Source organism: Poeciliopsis prolifica, unplaced genomic scaffold, assembly GCF_027474105.1.
Source record: "Poeciliopsis prolifica strain line A6 unplaced genomic scaffold, Auburn_PproV2 SCAFFOLD003, whole genome shotgun sequence".
In the NCBI taxonomy this organism is placed as follows: domain Eukaryota; kingdom Metazoa; phylum Chordata; class Actinopteri; order Cyprinodontiformes; family Poeciliidae; genus Poeciliopsis; species Poeciliopsis prolifica.
Genome location: NW_026562378.1, coordinates 11,473,723 through 11,490,611, shown reverse-complemented (window position 1 = coordinate 11,490,611; position 16,889 = coordinate 11,473,723). Strand labels below are relative to the sequence as shown.

At 37.7% G+C, this 16,889-nt stretch overlaps 1 protein-coding gene across 4 annotated transcripts in view; it reads left to right on the top strand.

The window, feature by feature from the left end:
- scn8ab (sodium channel, voltage gated, type VIII, alpha subunit b) overlaps positions 1 to 16,889 on the top strand; it is a 49,683-nt gene that overhangs the window by 13,351 nt on the left and 19,443 nt on the right. The window contains exons 3-14 of one of the 4 annotated variants that reach the window (XM_055026711.1): positions 3,056 to 3,174; positions 4,276 to 4,365; positions 4,452 to 4,580; positions 7,181 to 7,272; positions 9,983 to 10,204; positions 10,585 to 10,648; positions 10,892 to 11,033; positions 11,734 to 11,940; positions 12,025 to 12,306; positions 13,219 to 13,542; positions 14,439 to 14,571; positions 15,156 to 15,394. In XM_055026711.1, the coding sequence (XP_054882686.1) occupies positions 3,056 to 3,174; positions 4,276 to 4,365; positions 4,452 to 4,580; positions 7,181 to 7,272; positions 9,983 to 10,204; positions 10,585 to 10,648; positions 10,892 to 11,033; positions 11,734 to 11,940; positions 12,025 to 12,306; positions 13,219 to 13,542; positions 14,439 to 14,571; positions 15,156 to 15,394 (2,043 nt within the window). Of the gene's footprint in view, positions 1 to 3,055; positions 3,175 to 4,275; positions 4,366 to 4,451; positions 4,581 to 6,819; positions 6,912 to 7,180; positions 7,273 to 9,982; positions 10,205 to 10,584; positions 10,649 to 10,891; positions 11,034 to 11,733; positions 11,941 to 12,024; positions 12,307 to 13,218; positions 13,576 to 14,438; positions 14,572 to 15,155; positions 15,395 to 16,889 lie in introns of those variants that run through there. The other 3 variants (XM_055026705.1, XM_055026708.1, XM_055026716.1) reach the window with 3 other exon arrangements.

The window sequence follows — 16,889 nt, the reverse complement described above, 5'->3', positions numbered from 1 at the left end:
GTGCAGATCTTCGCAAGTAAGGATTTGGTTGCAAGAACACACTAACCTGCTTAAAATAACCCATATCTACAGGCAGAGGAACAATTAAGTAAATCAAATCACAGTTTGGGATGCTTTGCACACGTAAACTCCTAATGAGTAGCTGCTCATTACTTCCTCCTTCCTCGCATCGTATTGACCTGGTCAGCAAAACACTTCCTTTGACCTCTGAGAGAAAAGATGACCTCAGGTCCCTTGGTTTCCTGTTCATGTGACATTGACTCCAGATGACAAAAACAGATGATGAAACACAACCTCTTTGTTTCTTCCTTCCTTCTCTACAGTGTTGGCCCTACACTTTCTGTGTTTGTGGTTACTTTTAGTACGATATTTTCCACCATCAGGTCAGTAGCTTTGATGTTGTTTTCTCGCACTACAAGTACAAATTTCAATGCTTTTTATTGGGAGCTGATGTGACTCACCAACACTTAATGTCATGTTGTTGTACACTCTAAAGTTTTTATGTATTCTTTTCATAAAAAGAATAAAACTCAAAATGATGGTGTTTGCATAACCTTAAAAGTGTCAACATGGCAGGTTTAGTAAGTTTTGCTGTTTCAGCTCTTTGCCCCTCTACTTTACACCAATACAAGTTAATATCAATACAATTGGATGTCACATTTATATTCCACAGGAACAATTACTTCATATCAATACAATTGGATGAAGTAATTGTACTGACAAAGTAATTAGTCAGTACAATTACTTTGTACTGACTAGTGCTGGTTTTACTACCTAATGTAAGAGGTGGCAGCCTGTGTAATTTTAGGGTTCCTTAAATGGGCAGTAGTTTCTCTGATGTCTTGATTTGATAGACATATTGCAGAAAACTCAGATAAAATGCCACAATGGAAAAAGCCACTTGAAATTACATCTACAGTTTAGGATAGGTCATGTGGGATCAAAACCCTACATTTCACAGAAAACTGATACTGGGGATGCAGTAAAGATGCAAGGAAAGTTTCCTTGCATCCCCATGCAAGGGGGGGCTAAATAAATCCACATATTTTATTTTGAAAACGTTAAAAAACTATGTCATGTCATGTTTTCAGCTGAAGTTTGTGGTTTTAACATGACACAATGTAAAAAAAACGTCATGTCGACTTTAACCAGGTCGCCGTTAATTGTCTCACAATGAAAGAGATCTGATTGGAAAATGGCCATCTTAACTTCAGTCATATAATTGTTAGATTTTGAGGTAACTGTCCTCCTCCTTCTTATCATAAATACATAATTTAGCATCTGTTTGTCTGCAGTTATGTTTTGAGTTATTTTAAACAAAGAAGAACCTCCTCATCCAAATATCCACGGTTCACCGACACGTCTTCCTCTGAACTGCGCATTTAAAAACACTGGCCAGTAAGAGCAGCTCTGGGCTGGGATTCCTGGAGATAATGTGCAACACCTCAGCAGTCTGTTGGTAAATGATGCTCATGTCCATAACGCTGACCTCATGTGCCTTTTGCCTAAGACTTTGGCACAGGCCTCTGCAGACCCCACACATGAGTAAACAGAAACAAACAGAGGCTGCTGCCTCATCCCTTGCCCAGCCGCACTCGGCCCAGTGCTGTTTGTGGGCAGGGAGTGGTTACTGCGAGCGAGCTCCGAGTCAGCAGATCTTCCCTGATCGATGACAGCATTTGCTGTTCCCTTTCCAGTAAGAGCTTTAAACCCGACATGAAGAGAGCCATTCGGAGATAGTCAGGGAGCTCTGCTTATGGATGTCTGCTTGTCTTGGGCCTTTAGGAGAGCTCACTGCCTCTGTCACAGTGAAGGTCCTGCTGGGACCGGCGGGAGCTCTTTGACAACCTCTCACAGAGGAAGTGATGTCAGTAAGGCAAAGTGTTACTTCTTTGCTACCTCTACAGTGCTGTGAAAATGTATTTATATGCAGATTTTCTCAGTTTATTCTGTAGTTATTCAGGTGAAAACCTGAGTAAATATTAGCTCTTCTCAAATGATGATTTCATTTATCAAGAGGAAAAAGAAAATGTGTTATCTCATGTTCCCATACACTTTTAATAAAATGCTATTTTAACTAAAAAGGTTGGCTTCGAAGTCTGCTGGCAGTTTCTAAAGTATGTTGGTGCCTTGATGTTTTTCATGTCTAAATACAGTAAATCAGGATGCAGCAGCGTGAACTTAAACTGGTCTTTCATGCTCCAAAGTCCTTCAATCTGGTTGAATAAAAAATATTTTTCAAAGAAGAGTGAGCCAACATTTCTGCAAAGCGATGTAAAATGCAAATTCCCAAATATGACAAAACATTTGTTTGGCTTAGATTTTCACAAACAGCTTTGTTTTCTTTAATTTTCAAAATCACCATCAGAAAACTGCTTTTGGAGTCATGTCATAAAATAATACAATACTGGAATAAAGCAAATATAACTGAGGAAAAAAAAGGATATGTAGTACACTACTTACGATGCTTTACACATGGCATTCTGCAAAAAAGATGAATACAAGTAAAAGAAAAAAGCAAGTAAAAAAATCCATCACAAGATTATGGAATAAAGAGGAACCTCCAACATTGGAGCAGTGGCTGTGCATTGAGGAATTAGATTTCCTTGACGGAAAAACTCATCTGAACTGAGGTCACAAAAGGGTCAAATGAAATGGTTATAGAAACAAGGAAGACACCACTTCTACATCTAGACAATGCTAATAATGAAAAGGAACAATTACATAAGGATGCAAATGTAATAAATAAAAAAGCTACATAAAAAATAAGAAAGAAAACTGCTTTTGGTATTTCACCACCATGCAATTGTTTTATTTAAAATTAATTTGAGTGGGACATACATATATAGAAAATAATTTTCATATGATGTTTTGTCTCATATATAACATGGCAGCAATATTACTGAGCTTAGTTCTATGACAAAAGTCTCCTAAATCGTGTATAATTTCCTCATTTAAAGTGAGACATCAGAAAGTTTTTCAGGACATGTATCAAATATTTGTTGCCACTGTTTGACTAACTTCCATGTCTTCTCTTTCTTTCTTCTCTCCACAGACATTTATAGTCCTAAACAAGGGGAAAACAATCTTCCGCTTCAGTGCCACACCCTCCTTGTACATCATAAGCCCTTTTAATCCATTTAGGCGAATAGCTATAAAGATTTTGATACATTCATATCCTTTCAAGCTACTTAAGTCGTGTACTCCGACCAAATAAAAAATAAAAAATTGAAGGAGCAATATAATATGAGACTTTGAGATGTTTCTCATGAAATGTTTTGCTGAGGAATGAGGAATGATCTTCAACTTGACCGTCATTTAATGCTAAACTTCAGATTTTGTTGTCTGATTAATCAATTAAAGTTGTAATCGGTCATTGAAGTTGATTGCTTTTCTCATTGATGCCTTTTATCACCATCTCACAAAATAATTTAAGTGGCTAACTCAAATGCAATTTTCAAAGTGTTATGAGTATGTACAGTTAGCAATAATAAATATGTTAGGTCATCATTTCAGGGATGCTGTAATTTTTGCCTCAACAAATGTGCATCGTTTAAGTATAAGTAGTTATTCAACAGGATCTGTTTTGATGGAGATGGAGATGCTGATTATCTTCAGGAATCTACATCTGAAGTGTTTGAGATTTGTTGGGTTGTAATTTCTGAGAAAATGTTTTGTCAATAAGTTTGAAAGTTTAAAGAACTAATGGAGCTGTATAATTTCCATTAGACTTTGAATTTCTAACACTGACAAGATTTCATGACATTTGACATGAAATCCTGAAATATTTCTCAGCGATTCCTGCCTTTTGAACAAAGTGATCTTTACTGATCCACTCTTGTGTAGATCTGTGGTCATTAGATAACTGAGCTTCTTAAAGCGCCAAAGGAAATTAGTTGGATTGATTCTCACATATTCAGCTTCATAATGTTCAACAAATCCAATGTACTAAAGGTTTATTGGTGTAAAATAATTACCTACAATGTATTCCTTAATTAGAAGACGGTACCTTTTATTGATGTGGCTCCTTTTCTTTCGATTCTTAATAATGAAACATCTATTCATATTTTGCTTAAATTTCTGTTTGTTAATTCACATTTCCTTTGAGGAAGAACTTAAATTGTGTTGTCTTTACTTTAAAATGTTGAAGTTAACTATTTTCTTGCTTTTCTAAATCACATGACTGTCTTCTTCCCACCTTTTAAAAATATTTAACACATCTTGCTGTTTTATGTGTGCACTGTTCAAGGTTTTCCTTAACATTTGTGTGTCCACGTTATTCAGCATGATCATCATGTGTACCATTTTGACCAACTGTATATTCATGACATTTAGTGACCCGCCAGAATGGTCCAAACAAGTAGAGTAAGTATATCGTCTACTTTTCCCCAAATTACTTGCGTTTGAATCCTGTCACTGCTCCTCACTCTCCACTGGACTTTCTGTCATAGGTATACCTTCACAGGTATCTACACATTCGAGTCGCTCACAAAAATTGTTGCCCGAGGTTTTGCCATCGACGGCTTCACGTTTCTCAGAGATCCATGGAACTGGCTGGACTTCATGGTCATTTCAATGGCGTACGTATATGTTTAATAGTTGTTGTTAATTTGCATATAAAGAGGTGTGGTTGTGTATTAACATGATTTAAGATAACATTACTAGAAAACTCATTAGTTGCATAAACAAGCACATAAATGCAACCTGTAAATTATCTGTGATCCGCCTTCGTGATAAAATTGCAGCAGATCTACTAAAAATAGCAGTAAAAACATGTCTTGTTCTCTTAAGACTTGCATATTTAAAGTGTAGCTTCAAACATGAGCAGCAGCTGTTTCCCAGGATCCTGTTGTCTCTTTTGCAACATTAGTGGATGATCGCTCTTCTGAAGCTGCACTATAATGCCAAAGGCATATGAAGATGGCTTAGAGAGAATGTGTATTATTAATAATACCTACATACCTTAAGTTAAAGTACACAGTGTCTTGCAAAAGTATTAATACCCGTTAGGTGTTTTCATATTCTGTCATTGCAGAACCTGTCTGCTGTGTCCCTTGGTCTATGATTTTGTGCTGCTGTTAGATTCACTAATGTTAAGATTTTTGAATCTTACCATTAGTGGTTGAAAATGACAAAATGTGAAAAAGTTCAAAGGGGTGATGAGTACTTCTGCCAGTCATTATGGATCTTAAAACATACAACGGGTAAAAATGTTTGGCGCCTACATAAATTTAATCTGTTTTTTTGTCACACATATTGAGACATAAATAAACACCAAATTAAGTTTTTAAATTATGATTTGTTTAAATGAACATTATTCAAACCACCCTGGCACTGCATGGAAAAGCAATTGCCCTCTGAACCTGATAAGCAGTTTTACCAGCAGGTTATTCTTTTTCTGAAATGCATTGTTAGTGTCTGACTGATCACAGAGTTTGATTTTTGTCTTGTCAAAAATTTTGAAGTCTTGAGGATCATGAAAATGTTTTTTGGTGAATGTGAGATGGGTCTGTTTCTTTTGTTTTTGGTCGGCGTTGGTTTGGAAATCAGCCAGTTTTTTCTTTCTTATTTTTGAATCACAGACAGTGACTAACTGAGGCCTGTAAGGTCTGCATTGCTTCAGGTGATCCTCCAGATTCTGCACCTGCATAAGTTGTTGATGTACTGTTGGTCATTTTAGCAGGCTGCTCACTTTTCCATGTTTTCTCCACTTGTAGTTATGGTTCATTGGACTAAAAACTTTGAAATGATTTTGTTTCATATCTGATTTTCTTCAAATTGGGGCAGATTGTGTAATTCACCTCATGTTGCCAAAAATGTTCTGTTTAAATGAGTTAAATCATGAGGAGATGGGCAATGTACTTCCAGTTAGTGCCAGATCTGGATACATTTGGAAATAATGTGAAACATGTTTTCTTATTTTCTTTGATTATACTTGTCTGATATTAAAATTTGTTTGATGTGAAATTTAAGTGTGACAAAAAAAAACTCTTGGGAAAGCAAACACTTTATCTTGACTGTATTTACAGTATTCTTTGTTTTGCTTTGAACTTTAAATATTACATTGTTATTGCAGTTTAATATCAAAGCAAAGAAATAACTAAAATAAACTGTAAATAAAAGAGAATTTAGTCAATTTAAGTGATGAGAAATTGTCTAATTTTTCCATAAGTTAAGAAGCATACATCATAAAAATGAATTTGCTCATGTTCTCATTATAGTGCAGTGAAGCTTTTTACAAAATGTTTCCAGTCTGATTAAATCCCCTCTTAGGTTTTCAAGTTTAATCCTTATTTTTTTCTGTGTAACTGGAAATATTCAAGCTGTTGGTGTAAACGTTTGCAGAGGGGTTGTGTAGAGTAGTAGAAAGAGTTAGTATTTTGCCTACAGTATACAGGTACGACAGCAGCGGTGTAAACATTAACTCTGTTTTTAAGTTCTTGCATAATCACACCTTGCTCTCTAAAAAAAACATAATTTCTGTCGATCAGTCATTTTATCGGCCTGATGTTCTGCTCTATCATCAAATTTCCTTCCTGTTTTCCTAACATGAAATATGTTTTCCATTTTATGATAAAAACCCTGACTACTCATAAGTGCTTTTCAAAATGCCACTTCATACAAACCAACATATTGTTCTAGTTTTGAATGATTGGATGACCTTATGAATTAAATTAGATTAGATTAAACTACATTATTTTTTCCAGGGCATTCAGTCCCGTCACGTTAGCTATGCCTACTAAAATATTTTGCAACTTTTTTTACCTCTTCGTCTAACCTGGATAACTCCTGAGTGACTGTATCTGATCCACCTTGCAGGTATATAACAGAGTTTGTAAACCTAGGCAATGTGTCAGCTCTGCGTACGTTCAGGGTTCTGAGGGCTTTGAAAACTATTTCAGTTATTCCAGGTAAGGCAGGTGTTTGTCTTGCGGGAGGGCGATCCACGGGGCTTCATGTTAGTCGTGGTTGTGTTTCACTCCCTCCTCCTCCTCTTCCTCCTTCGTCCTCCTCTCACTGGGCGGACAGGTGCTCAGCCTCTGTCCCACCGTAGTGTCCCCTCCCGGTCTTCGGTGGTGGTGCTGGTGTCGTGTTCTTGCACAATCATTCGTGTGTGTTGTTATCGTGTGTGTTGTGTATCATAGGGTTCTGTTCTGTGTGTCATCCTACCTTGTTGCAGATATATAACAGAGTTTGTGGACCTTGGGAATGTCTCGGCGCTGAGAACGTTCAGGGTTCTCCGAGCATTGAAAACTATTTCTGTCATTCCAGGTGAGACTCCCATTTAAACACTAAGGCTGATCCTAAAATTAGATGTTTTTCTTTGTGTAACTTCTTTTTTTGCAATCAAAAATGTGAAGCATTTTTGATTGGCTGAGCAGTCTGCAGGCAGTCTTGTGGGCTTACATGTTTTGTAGGATTACTCTGAGGACAAATGCACAGTCATAGTGAAAAGAGAGCCGTCTGTCAATTACCGGGTTTGAATTGATATGTTCTGCTTTATATGAGGTTCAAAATTCCAAATTAAAATGTGTAAAACCTCACAAAATACAGATTTTTGTCCAAACAGAAGTTTTTGAGAGGAAATAAGCAAACTCCAAAAACTAACAATATGAAAAACATGTAAACCCTCAGAAATGAAAAAGGGACTTGTTTTCTTTTCCCCATGACTGTAAAAAAACTCGCATCTCTCTTAAAATGTTTGGATTGCTCTGAAGTGGAAGTGTCTCTAGAAATTAACAAAACTGTGGGATTATTTGCCAGAAAAGTTTTATTGTATTTTCTTAATGTTCAATAAGTATTTTTTTTAATAAGTGATTTTTTAGGTGAGAAATATGAGAGAGGGGAAAATCTATCATCTGCCATTTGCACAGTTTTGGTTTAACAATACTGCCTTTTGTTGTCATATAAACAATTTAATCCTGTAAGACTGCCAAGCCTGTGCTGCATGAACCTCTGAAACTTGCTGTTCAAATCTAATTCAGGGGTCATTGATTTATTTTTTTATTACATTTTCATTAAGTCCATACTGAATTATAGATTATTTTACAAATAATCGCGTCATATAAAGGAGTCAAATAAACAGTCTTATGCAAATCCTCCACATAGTTTAGATTTGTATCATTTCCTTACAGTCAGAGCTTTTGTCTCACCAGATGTTGGCAATAATTCAATTACAAAACCATCCGTTAAGGCATTGGGAGTAAAAAAGAAACAGACTTAGAGCAAAACCCCTGACTTTACATTGTAAACTGCTTCTGAAAATAGTGAAAGAGCATCCACCCATCATGGAGTTACTTCAGTTAAATCTGAATATTTTAGGATGATGTTCTCAATGCAGATTTCTTCTTTATTTTTTGACACATACCAGATTCTCTAAAACAATTAAATCTGACAAAAATAACCTTGGTAAATAATAATAAATAATATAAGATAATTTTGATATTTTTTATATTAGGATATAACAGTGGATATCCCCTCTTTATCATCCTAAATAATGTGCAAAGAGCACTCAGAAAAAGAAAAAAAGGTGGGATAAAAGTTAATCTTCTTTCATTTAAAATAATTAAATTGTTTTGCTTAACACTATTTATACTGATGTGGCCATTTCCCTCAGCCTTGGCGTTTAAATGACTTGCATGCCTCCTCTCATTGACCCTAAACCCCAACTCTAGAGCTCCTAAAAGCTAAATCTTTGTGCACGTCTTTTCGTCGTCTTCTTCATTTCTTGCTTCCCTGCGTAAAGCTGCATCTGTGCATTGTTTGCACTTTTTACCACACTGGGTTTAATATGATGTGCAGAATGCTTCCTGAAGTTGGTTTGAGATTTTTCCATTGATGAGGTTAAAATTATTCCTTTTCTGTTTAAATCTTCCTTGAGTTGTTATATTGCTCTACTCTTTTTATTTCTTGAGATCTGTTTACATGTGTGCATATTTCTCTGATGGAAAAATCCCATAAGACTTCAGTATTTGCTGTGATAGTTTTCAAATATCTTCTTGAAAGTATCGCAATACAATATTCTGCATATGCTATAAAATCTTAAAAGCGTTTTATTATGAAATAAAACATTTTTAAACTTTGAAACTCAGCTCAGACTTGACAGTAATTGGACAGAAATGACTCCACACAGTAATTATTAGAGCCATGTTAAAATATTTGCTAATTTCTTTGTTGGCACAATAAGAAAAATCAGAAACATGACATTAAACACTCACCAAAAACAATAAAAAAAAAACATTGCACAGTTTTTTTTTTAATTGCATCTTTAATTTAGCTGTTGTTCAGATGTTCTTTATGTTAGTTGTGTGTAGAAGAAACTGCTCAATTCATTTTAACTCAGAACACTGAGATACCGCTGGTGTACCAGCTCTGGCAGACATTTCTGTTGAAGCAGGTTATTAATTACACCGTACTTATCTTTCATTACCTTTTTTACTGCGGTTTCTTATCTGAAGTGACACTTCAGTGATGAGTTCTAATCACTTTTGAGCAGGCTAGTGGCAACGCCGCAGAAGACTCAGTTTGATGAGGCTACACTGTCACTCAGAGGTGTATGAGCATTCATCATCAGCATGAATGCTATCACACTTCTTAGCATTCAGTTAAGTTATAAATTATTGTGAACTTTGACCCCTCTTTTCAGCCGATTCTACAGAGTTTAATTTGGTGTTCGTTTAAACTTGTTGCTTTCCCAGACCACTTTAAAGCATCATCCACAAATTTTCAATAAAGTTGAGTTTGGCTCATTGCGAATGTTAGGCTATCAATTCATGACAGTTTTGTTTGGGATCATTTTCCTGATCCCAGAAGAAGAAAATAGTTGTTTCTTTCTCTTACTCTCCTCCTTCCTTCATGTTTGTGTGATTCTGTGCAACGGTGTAAATGTGTGAGGCGGCCCGTTTCCATGTTTGTGCATTTGTGCACATCTGCCTGCGTGTGTGTGTGTGTGTGTGTGTGTGCATGGTTTGTGTGTGAACAGGCCTGAAGACCATCGTGGGCGCTCTGATCCAGTCTGTGAAGAAGCTGTCGGATGTGATGATCCTGACCGTCTTCTGTCTCAGCGTCTTTGCGCTGATCGGCTTGCAGCTGTTCATGGGGAACCTCCGCAACAAGTGCGTCTTTTGGCCAATCAACATGACCGAGCAATACCTGGAAAACGGCAGCCGAGGTTTCGACTGGAACAAATACATCTACAATGATTGTGAGTATGACTCGGTTTAACTCGGGGCTCATGCAGTCTTCAAGTCTAGTGTGACAAATATGTGTAAATTTCTGTTAAAATCCATCCATTCAACTTTAGTTTTCTATTTATATGTCTATTACAGGCTTCAAATCAGCCTCACAACTGCAGAAATATTAGTTCTTTGGAAACTGTCATTAATATTTTGGAACTCTCTAAATTTGAGTTTTATAAATTTGGAATTTTGAATAGACAATAAATTAGACATTTCTGAGATTCCTAGTACTGAAATTCAATATTATTTTTATTTTGCTTTTACAAAATGTAAACATAAACACTGACTAACTTGTCCTTTAGGCAGTGATCAACGACTGTGACTGTCCTGCTTTGCTTTTCTGCAGCAAATTTCTACTTCCTGCCTGGTGCTCTGGATGCTCTGCTGTGTGGAAACAGTTCAGACTCAGGGTGAGTTGTGACTTCATGTGAGTTCATTATGGATATTTTCTGTCTCTGTTCATGGAGTTAGTTTAATAGTGTTTTATTGCAAAATTAATCTAAAACTTGAATAAGGTATATGTAATTTTGAACAATTAATCAAATATTCCAGTTTTATCTCTGTAATGTCGCACAGATATCTGGAGGTACTATTAACCACATCGAAATGACGCTAAAAATAATAATTAGTATATTTGTGTGATTTTCTTTCAGACGATGTCCAGAGGGTTTCACGTGCATGAAAGCTGGAAGAAACCCAAACTATGGTTACACCAGTTTTGACAGCTTTGGTTGGGCTTTCCTCACCCTCTTTCGTCTCATGACTCAGGACTTCTGGGAAAATCTCTACATGCTGGTGAGGAGACGTTTTCCTGACTTGTCACAAATCTTTTCTATAAAATATCTCCTCTGTGAGATCTGACAATCTATTTCCTCCAGAGGCCACACAATGATTAAACAGATCAGGCAAAGTGAATGATTAATCAGCACATCATCCAAGAAACTATGATAACTCTGGAGGAGCTGCAGAGATCCTTAACTCAGTTTTTACAACCTATTAAAGCTACTATTAATTGTGCACTTAATACATCTGAATCCAAATGAGAATCAGTAGCAAGACGTAAAAGAACAAATGTTTTCCATCCACCCTTATGGACCTTCGGCTGTTTTTTTCTCACCGGTAGAGGAACAATTTTCAAATCCGGTAGGCAGTGGTTTCAACTGCATTGTGCTATGAACTTGAATTAAATAGCTGAACAGCCTCACTACCATGCAGTCAAGCTCTGTTAATGAGCTAGTATTGGAGGCAGGTGTGCTGAAGCAGAGATGGACCTAAAAGCTGGTACAGCAAACACCTAAAGTCTGTTTTATAAAGTATTGAACCAAAAGGGACTCGATTCAAATGCACTCCTCAGTGTTTAATCTAAAGAATAAAATAAATAAGATGACGACTCCTTTTTGTTGTGCTCTTACATTTTTGGACTACTTTGTGTTGGTCTATATTATAACATAAAGTCATGCATTGACCTCCATGTTATTTTTTGTTGTTTTCTCAGACTCTGCGAGCTGCAGGGAAGACCTACATGGTGTTCTTTGTGCTGGTCATCTTTGTGGGCTCCTTCTACCTGGTCAATCTGATCTTGGCTGTGGTGGCCATGGCTTATGAGGAGCAGAATCAGGCCACAATGGAGGAGGCTGAGCAAAAAGAGGCTGAATTCAAAGCTATGCTGGAACAGCTCAAAAAGCAACAGGAGGAGACGCAGGTAAGTGTTGCCTTTCCTTTGAGATTTATATATCTGATTTGCATGCTCAAAATGGCTTTTTAAAAATGTTTATTCCCGCTTCAGGCTGCAGCTATGGCCACATCGGCAGGGACCGTGTCAGAGGCTGCGTTAGAGGATGTAGAAGGGGGTCACTTGTCCCGCAGCTCCTCAGAGGTCTCCAAGCTGAGCTCAAAAAGCGCCAAAGAGCGACGCAATCGCAAGAAGAAATGGCGTCAGAAAGAGCAGGAGAAGGAGAAAGGAGACAGCGAGAAGGTAGTTAAGTCTGAGTCAGACGATGGCAGCAAGAAGAGCACCATCCGCTTCCCAGGAACTCGACTGGGCAGGAAGACATCCATCATGAACCAGGTACAGTCAGAAGAGAATGTGTCAGCTTCTGCAAAATGATCTGTTTGCTGGCTTCAGGTTAGAAAACTGTACAAGCTTTTAGTGGTTGGAAATGTACGGCTTCAGTTTGGTCCCAAATTATTGATCCATTCCAGTGACCTGTGAGGTCCTCTTGTACCGGGGATATGCAGCCATTTTGTGTTGGCTGATGTTTGGTTCTAACCAGGTGGGAAAGCTGATGTATTCTCTAAACATTCAGTTTGATGTAATTTTTAATTCTCATACAACCAGGAATTTTTTTAGTTCTGCTATCAGCCACTTTGTAGGAAAATACCAAACATTAAATTTTTTATTGAAGGTTTCTAATATTGAAAAATATCTTCTGAAAAACTGAATTTTAGGTTTTCATCCCCTATAAGTAAAGTAATAAATAACACAAACTACCGTACACATAACTACCGTAAAAATAAATTACAGATCTTCAAATCTGTACAGGTGCGACTGCATTTTGATAATTTTACACAAGCATTTGACCAGCTGCTTTTCTTCCATCCCAAAATCTTGTTTTTCATTGAGACTCTGTTCAGGTTTTTCTCTGATAAGTAATTGAAACTTATTAAAATTAAAAATGTGCTCAAAAGTGAAATATTACAATTAGGAAAGCAGTATATTTGGTTGATTGCATAATAAACATACGTAAGAAAAAAAAACATGGAATAAATTATTGTTATTGTTTAAAATGTGATTTACGAAGTGACAGTAAAAACTCCAGTAGTTCCTGATTTTTGTCTCTTAAAGCAAGCCTTTTATTTATTTTATTGACTTCTCATCTCTCTTTCCGCACTCTGTTTTCTAGGTCTTTATTTACTAATTCTTTCCAGCTGTTTTCAGCAACCTCAACTCCTCCATTTTTTAAAATCTGTCTCTCCTCAGTCTCTGCTCAGCATCCCAGGCTCGCCCTTCATGTCACGCCACAACAGCCGCAGCAGCATCTTCAGCTTCAAGGGCCGCTCCAAGGACATGGGCTCGGAGAACGAGTTTGCGGACGACGAGCACAGCACCGTGGAGGAGAGCGAAGACCGCCGAGGCTCACTGTTCATACCTTACCGTCGCAACAGCTACAGTGGCTACAGTCAGGGCTCGTCCCGCATCCACCCACTGGCGCCACACTCTGGAGGGAAGAGGAACAGCACGGTGGACTGCAACGGCGTGGTGTCTCTCATCGGCCCCGGGCCTGGCAGACGGCTTCTGCCTGAGGTGAAAATAGATAAGGCAGCCACTGATGACAGTGTAAGGACGTCCATGGGACACCAATACAGTTTAGGCATGATGACGGCCCTGATCTCTGCAGCTCCTTCTTTCGAAGCCCAGACCTTTCCCCCCTTGTTGTTCTGTTTCCTGAACTCTAAGCTCTCCTTTCTCCTCCTGAATAATCAGATTCTGTTTAAAAACTTCACCCCGCAGAGCCACTTACTCTTTCTGATTGATTTAATGTTTTTCTTTTTTTATAACTAACAAGAAGAAACATATCTACAAGCTCCCTTTCTAACCAAACTAATGAATATTTTATCAACAAAATTCACAAAAATGAACACTTCTTGCTGAGGAACATTCCCTTCATGTCATTACTTAGAAATCCCATTCTTGAGCTTTTATCCTTCTTCTCATCAATCCTCTTCTCTTCATATGTCTTTCTCTTTCATTCACCTCCTCCCCTCCTGTCTTCATCTGTTCTCCATTCCTAACCCTGGATGGCGCAACAAACAAGCCTGAAACCGTTTTTCTGTAACGACATTTCTCCCCTTGCAGCACGCATGGTAGACCTCCTCTTCTCTCAGCCAGTCGACCTGCTCTTACCTGTTTACCTCTTTTGAATATTAGCATGGTGTAGATGTTAATGATGTCTTGAGATCCCCTCTGTTGACATGACATGCATGCCACTGCATGCATTTCAATATTACAAAGACATTAGGACGAGTTCAATGTAATCTGCAGATTTGATGTGAAGATTTAGGCTGTATTTTCTTTCTTTGGTCTGTTCAGTGGAACATGGGTATCATTTAATGGCTGAGGTAGCTTTGAAGCATTGCTTCGAATTTTTGTGTACATCCCGTGCTTTTCTAAAGCATCATTCCTGTTTTCTCTGAGTACAGACTACAGATGTGGAGATTAAGAAGAAACACTCCGGCTCTCTCATGATTTCTGTGGATCAGCTCAACTCCTCCTTCAAAGGAAAGGACCGTGCCAACAGTCAGATGAGCGTGGTCACCAACACACTCATAGAAGGTACGCTTATTTCACAAAAAACCTTATAAGGCTTCTCCAGAAATGGTGAAAATGACCTGCTTTCAAATATACATTTAATCAGGATGTGTTCAGATAGCTTGAACATATTTTGTGATGTTACAAGTTTAAACTGATCTGGGCGATAAATCAATAACAGTAAATATCACAATAGACACATGATCAACATAGAGAGAAAATACAATAAAGTAGTCAGTAATTCCACTGAACCCCGCAGCATTCTGGGTGATGTAGGCAGAGGAAAGGCTTTAGCCACTCAACATCTCACAGCCCCACAGTAGCTCTGATTGTTGATTTTTTTTGGATGAGACAAACATTATTCATGCACTTCACAAATCTGATCGTAACGGTGACAGCCCTAACTTTTTAATCAGCTTTAGTTGCAGCTTTTTTTTCAGTTTAAATTGTCAACCCGCCACAGTGGTGGGTGCGTTGCTCCAATTTACACGCCACTTCATACTTTTACCTGCATTTGGCCAGTGGCTGGTGCTAATTTCCACCCCTGGTCATGACCTAAATTTAACTTCATTATGTAATTACCATACCTGTTCTTCCTCATCCTGCAGAGTTAGAAGAGTCTCAAAGAAAGTGTCCTCCCTGTTGGTACAAGTTTGCAAACATCTTCCTCATCTGGGAATGCTGCCCCATTTGGCTAAAAATCAAGCACATCGTCTATTTGATTGTCATGGACCCGTTTGTGGATCTGGCCATCACCATCTGCATTGTGCTCAACACTCTTTTCATGGCCATGGAGCATTACCCGATGACGCCACATTTTGAGGAGGTCCTGGCCGTCGGCAACCTGGTAAGAGACGACAACGTTTACCATCTTCCATGCTCTTCTTTTGTCCTCCGCTGGAGCGTTGGAGGAGTTTCACATCTAGTTTGTCTGCTTAAGCAAAACAATGCATCATTTCATATGTGCACTTAAGAACTCAAACTAACCACATAGAGTTATCAGATGGAAATCTCATTAAATATTTATTTTCATTTTAATGTTGCCATCTAGCCAGCTCTGCAGTCTCATCACCACCTTTAAGTTCCCTTTTCTTTTGTCCGGTGCCCTCTTATACAAAGTCTGTGCTTTGACAAATATGTGAAATGTCTCATATTTTTTGGCACCCTTCCTTCCACTGGAAGACATAAGTAGATGTGGTTCGACATGGTTTAGCAGTGAACATGCCAAACAAGAAGACATTTTGATTTGGCTGACTCCATCCCCAGCTTCCTAAAAAAACCACTGTAGCACAGCAGTATTCACTCTGCGTCAGCACTGAGACAGGAAATGAGGTCATAAGCATTGGTAGCTGTCCAAAGTGAAACAGGAATTTAATTCACCCTGCATTAGAAGCTGGATGGTGCAGTGTGAATCACTGGGTGTCTTCTGCAGCACTGACTGGACACATGATTAGCTGTCGGGTGGGTGAATGTGCAGATTTTTGACCTTACCCTGGCATTTAAAATCTGCACAGAGTTAAGGTTTTACAGTAATACCTTTTGAGGTCATTGCAAACAAGCTAGTTAAGGTTGTGCAAAGATAATTTACATGAAATCTTTTGAGGTTTATAATCACAACCACTTTTAGCAAAGTGTAAAGAAGTTTTTACATATGTCGTCCGATATGTAAAGACTTCTTTACACATATTTTATAGCAACTGGCTACAATTTAAGGTGTTAAAGTTTCAAGATTTAACACACTTAAATCTGTTTTAAACTGACTGCACACTTATTGATTGCCACTTTAAAGTTTCTTCTTGTGAGGTACATTGTTTTTAAAGGTAGAAAAGTATTTGCACAATCACAATAATCATAGTGTCACCCGGCCCGACCCAACCCAGATTTCACAGCATTATTTATTAAAACTGTGATTCTTTTTGGAAGTCATGGTGAGAAAAGGCTCTCATCTCTTTGTGAAAGATAAATTGTTGAAACTCATTTTAATAGACTTAAAACAATTACATGCTAAATTTATACAGTGGAAATACCAAAATACATTTTAATCTGCTGTTTCACAGTTCTTTGTCTTGGCTACAAACATGACATGAAAAAAATAAAGTGTCTTTTATGAAATAAGTCATGTCACATGACCACTTTTTCTACATATTGTGTGTAATACGATCAAGGATGCAAAATTTACAGTCTGTTATCACATTAGGATAGAGTACGTTTATTTTGCCACAATATTGCCATCTTGTTTTTTTCTAATACACAAAACTCACTGATCAATTAACTGTGAATAAGAGCTTAAAGTTTTAAACATAGTCTATAAGCTTCCAGAAATTGTCAAACAACTATCAGTT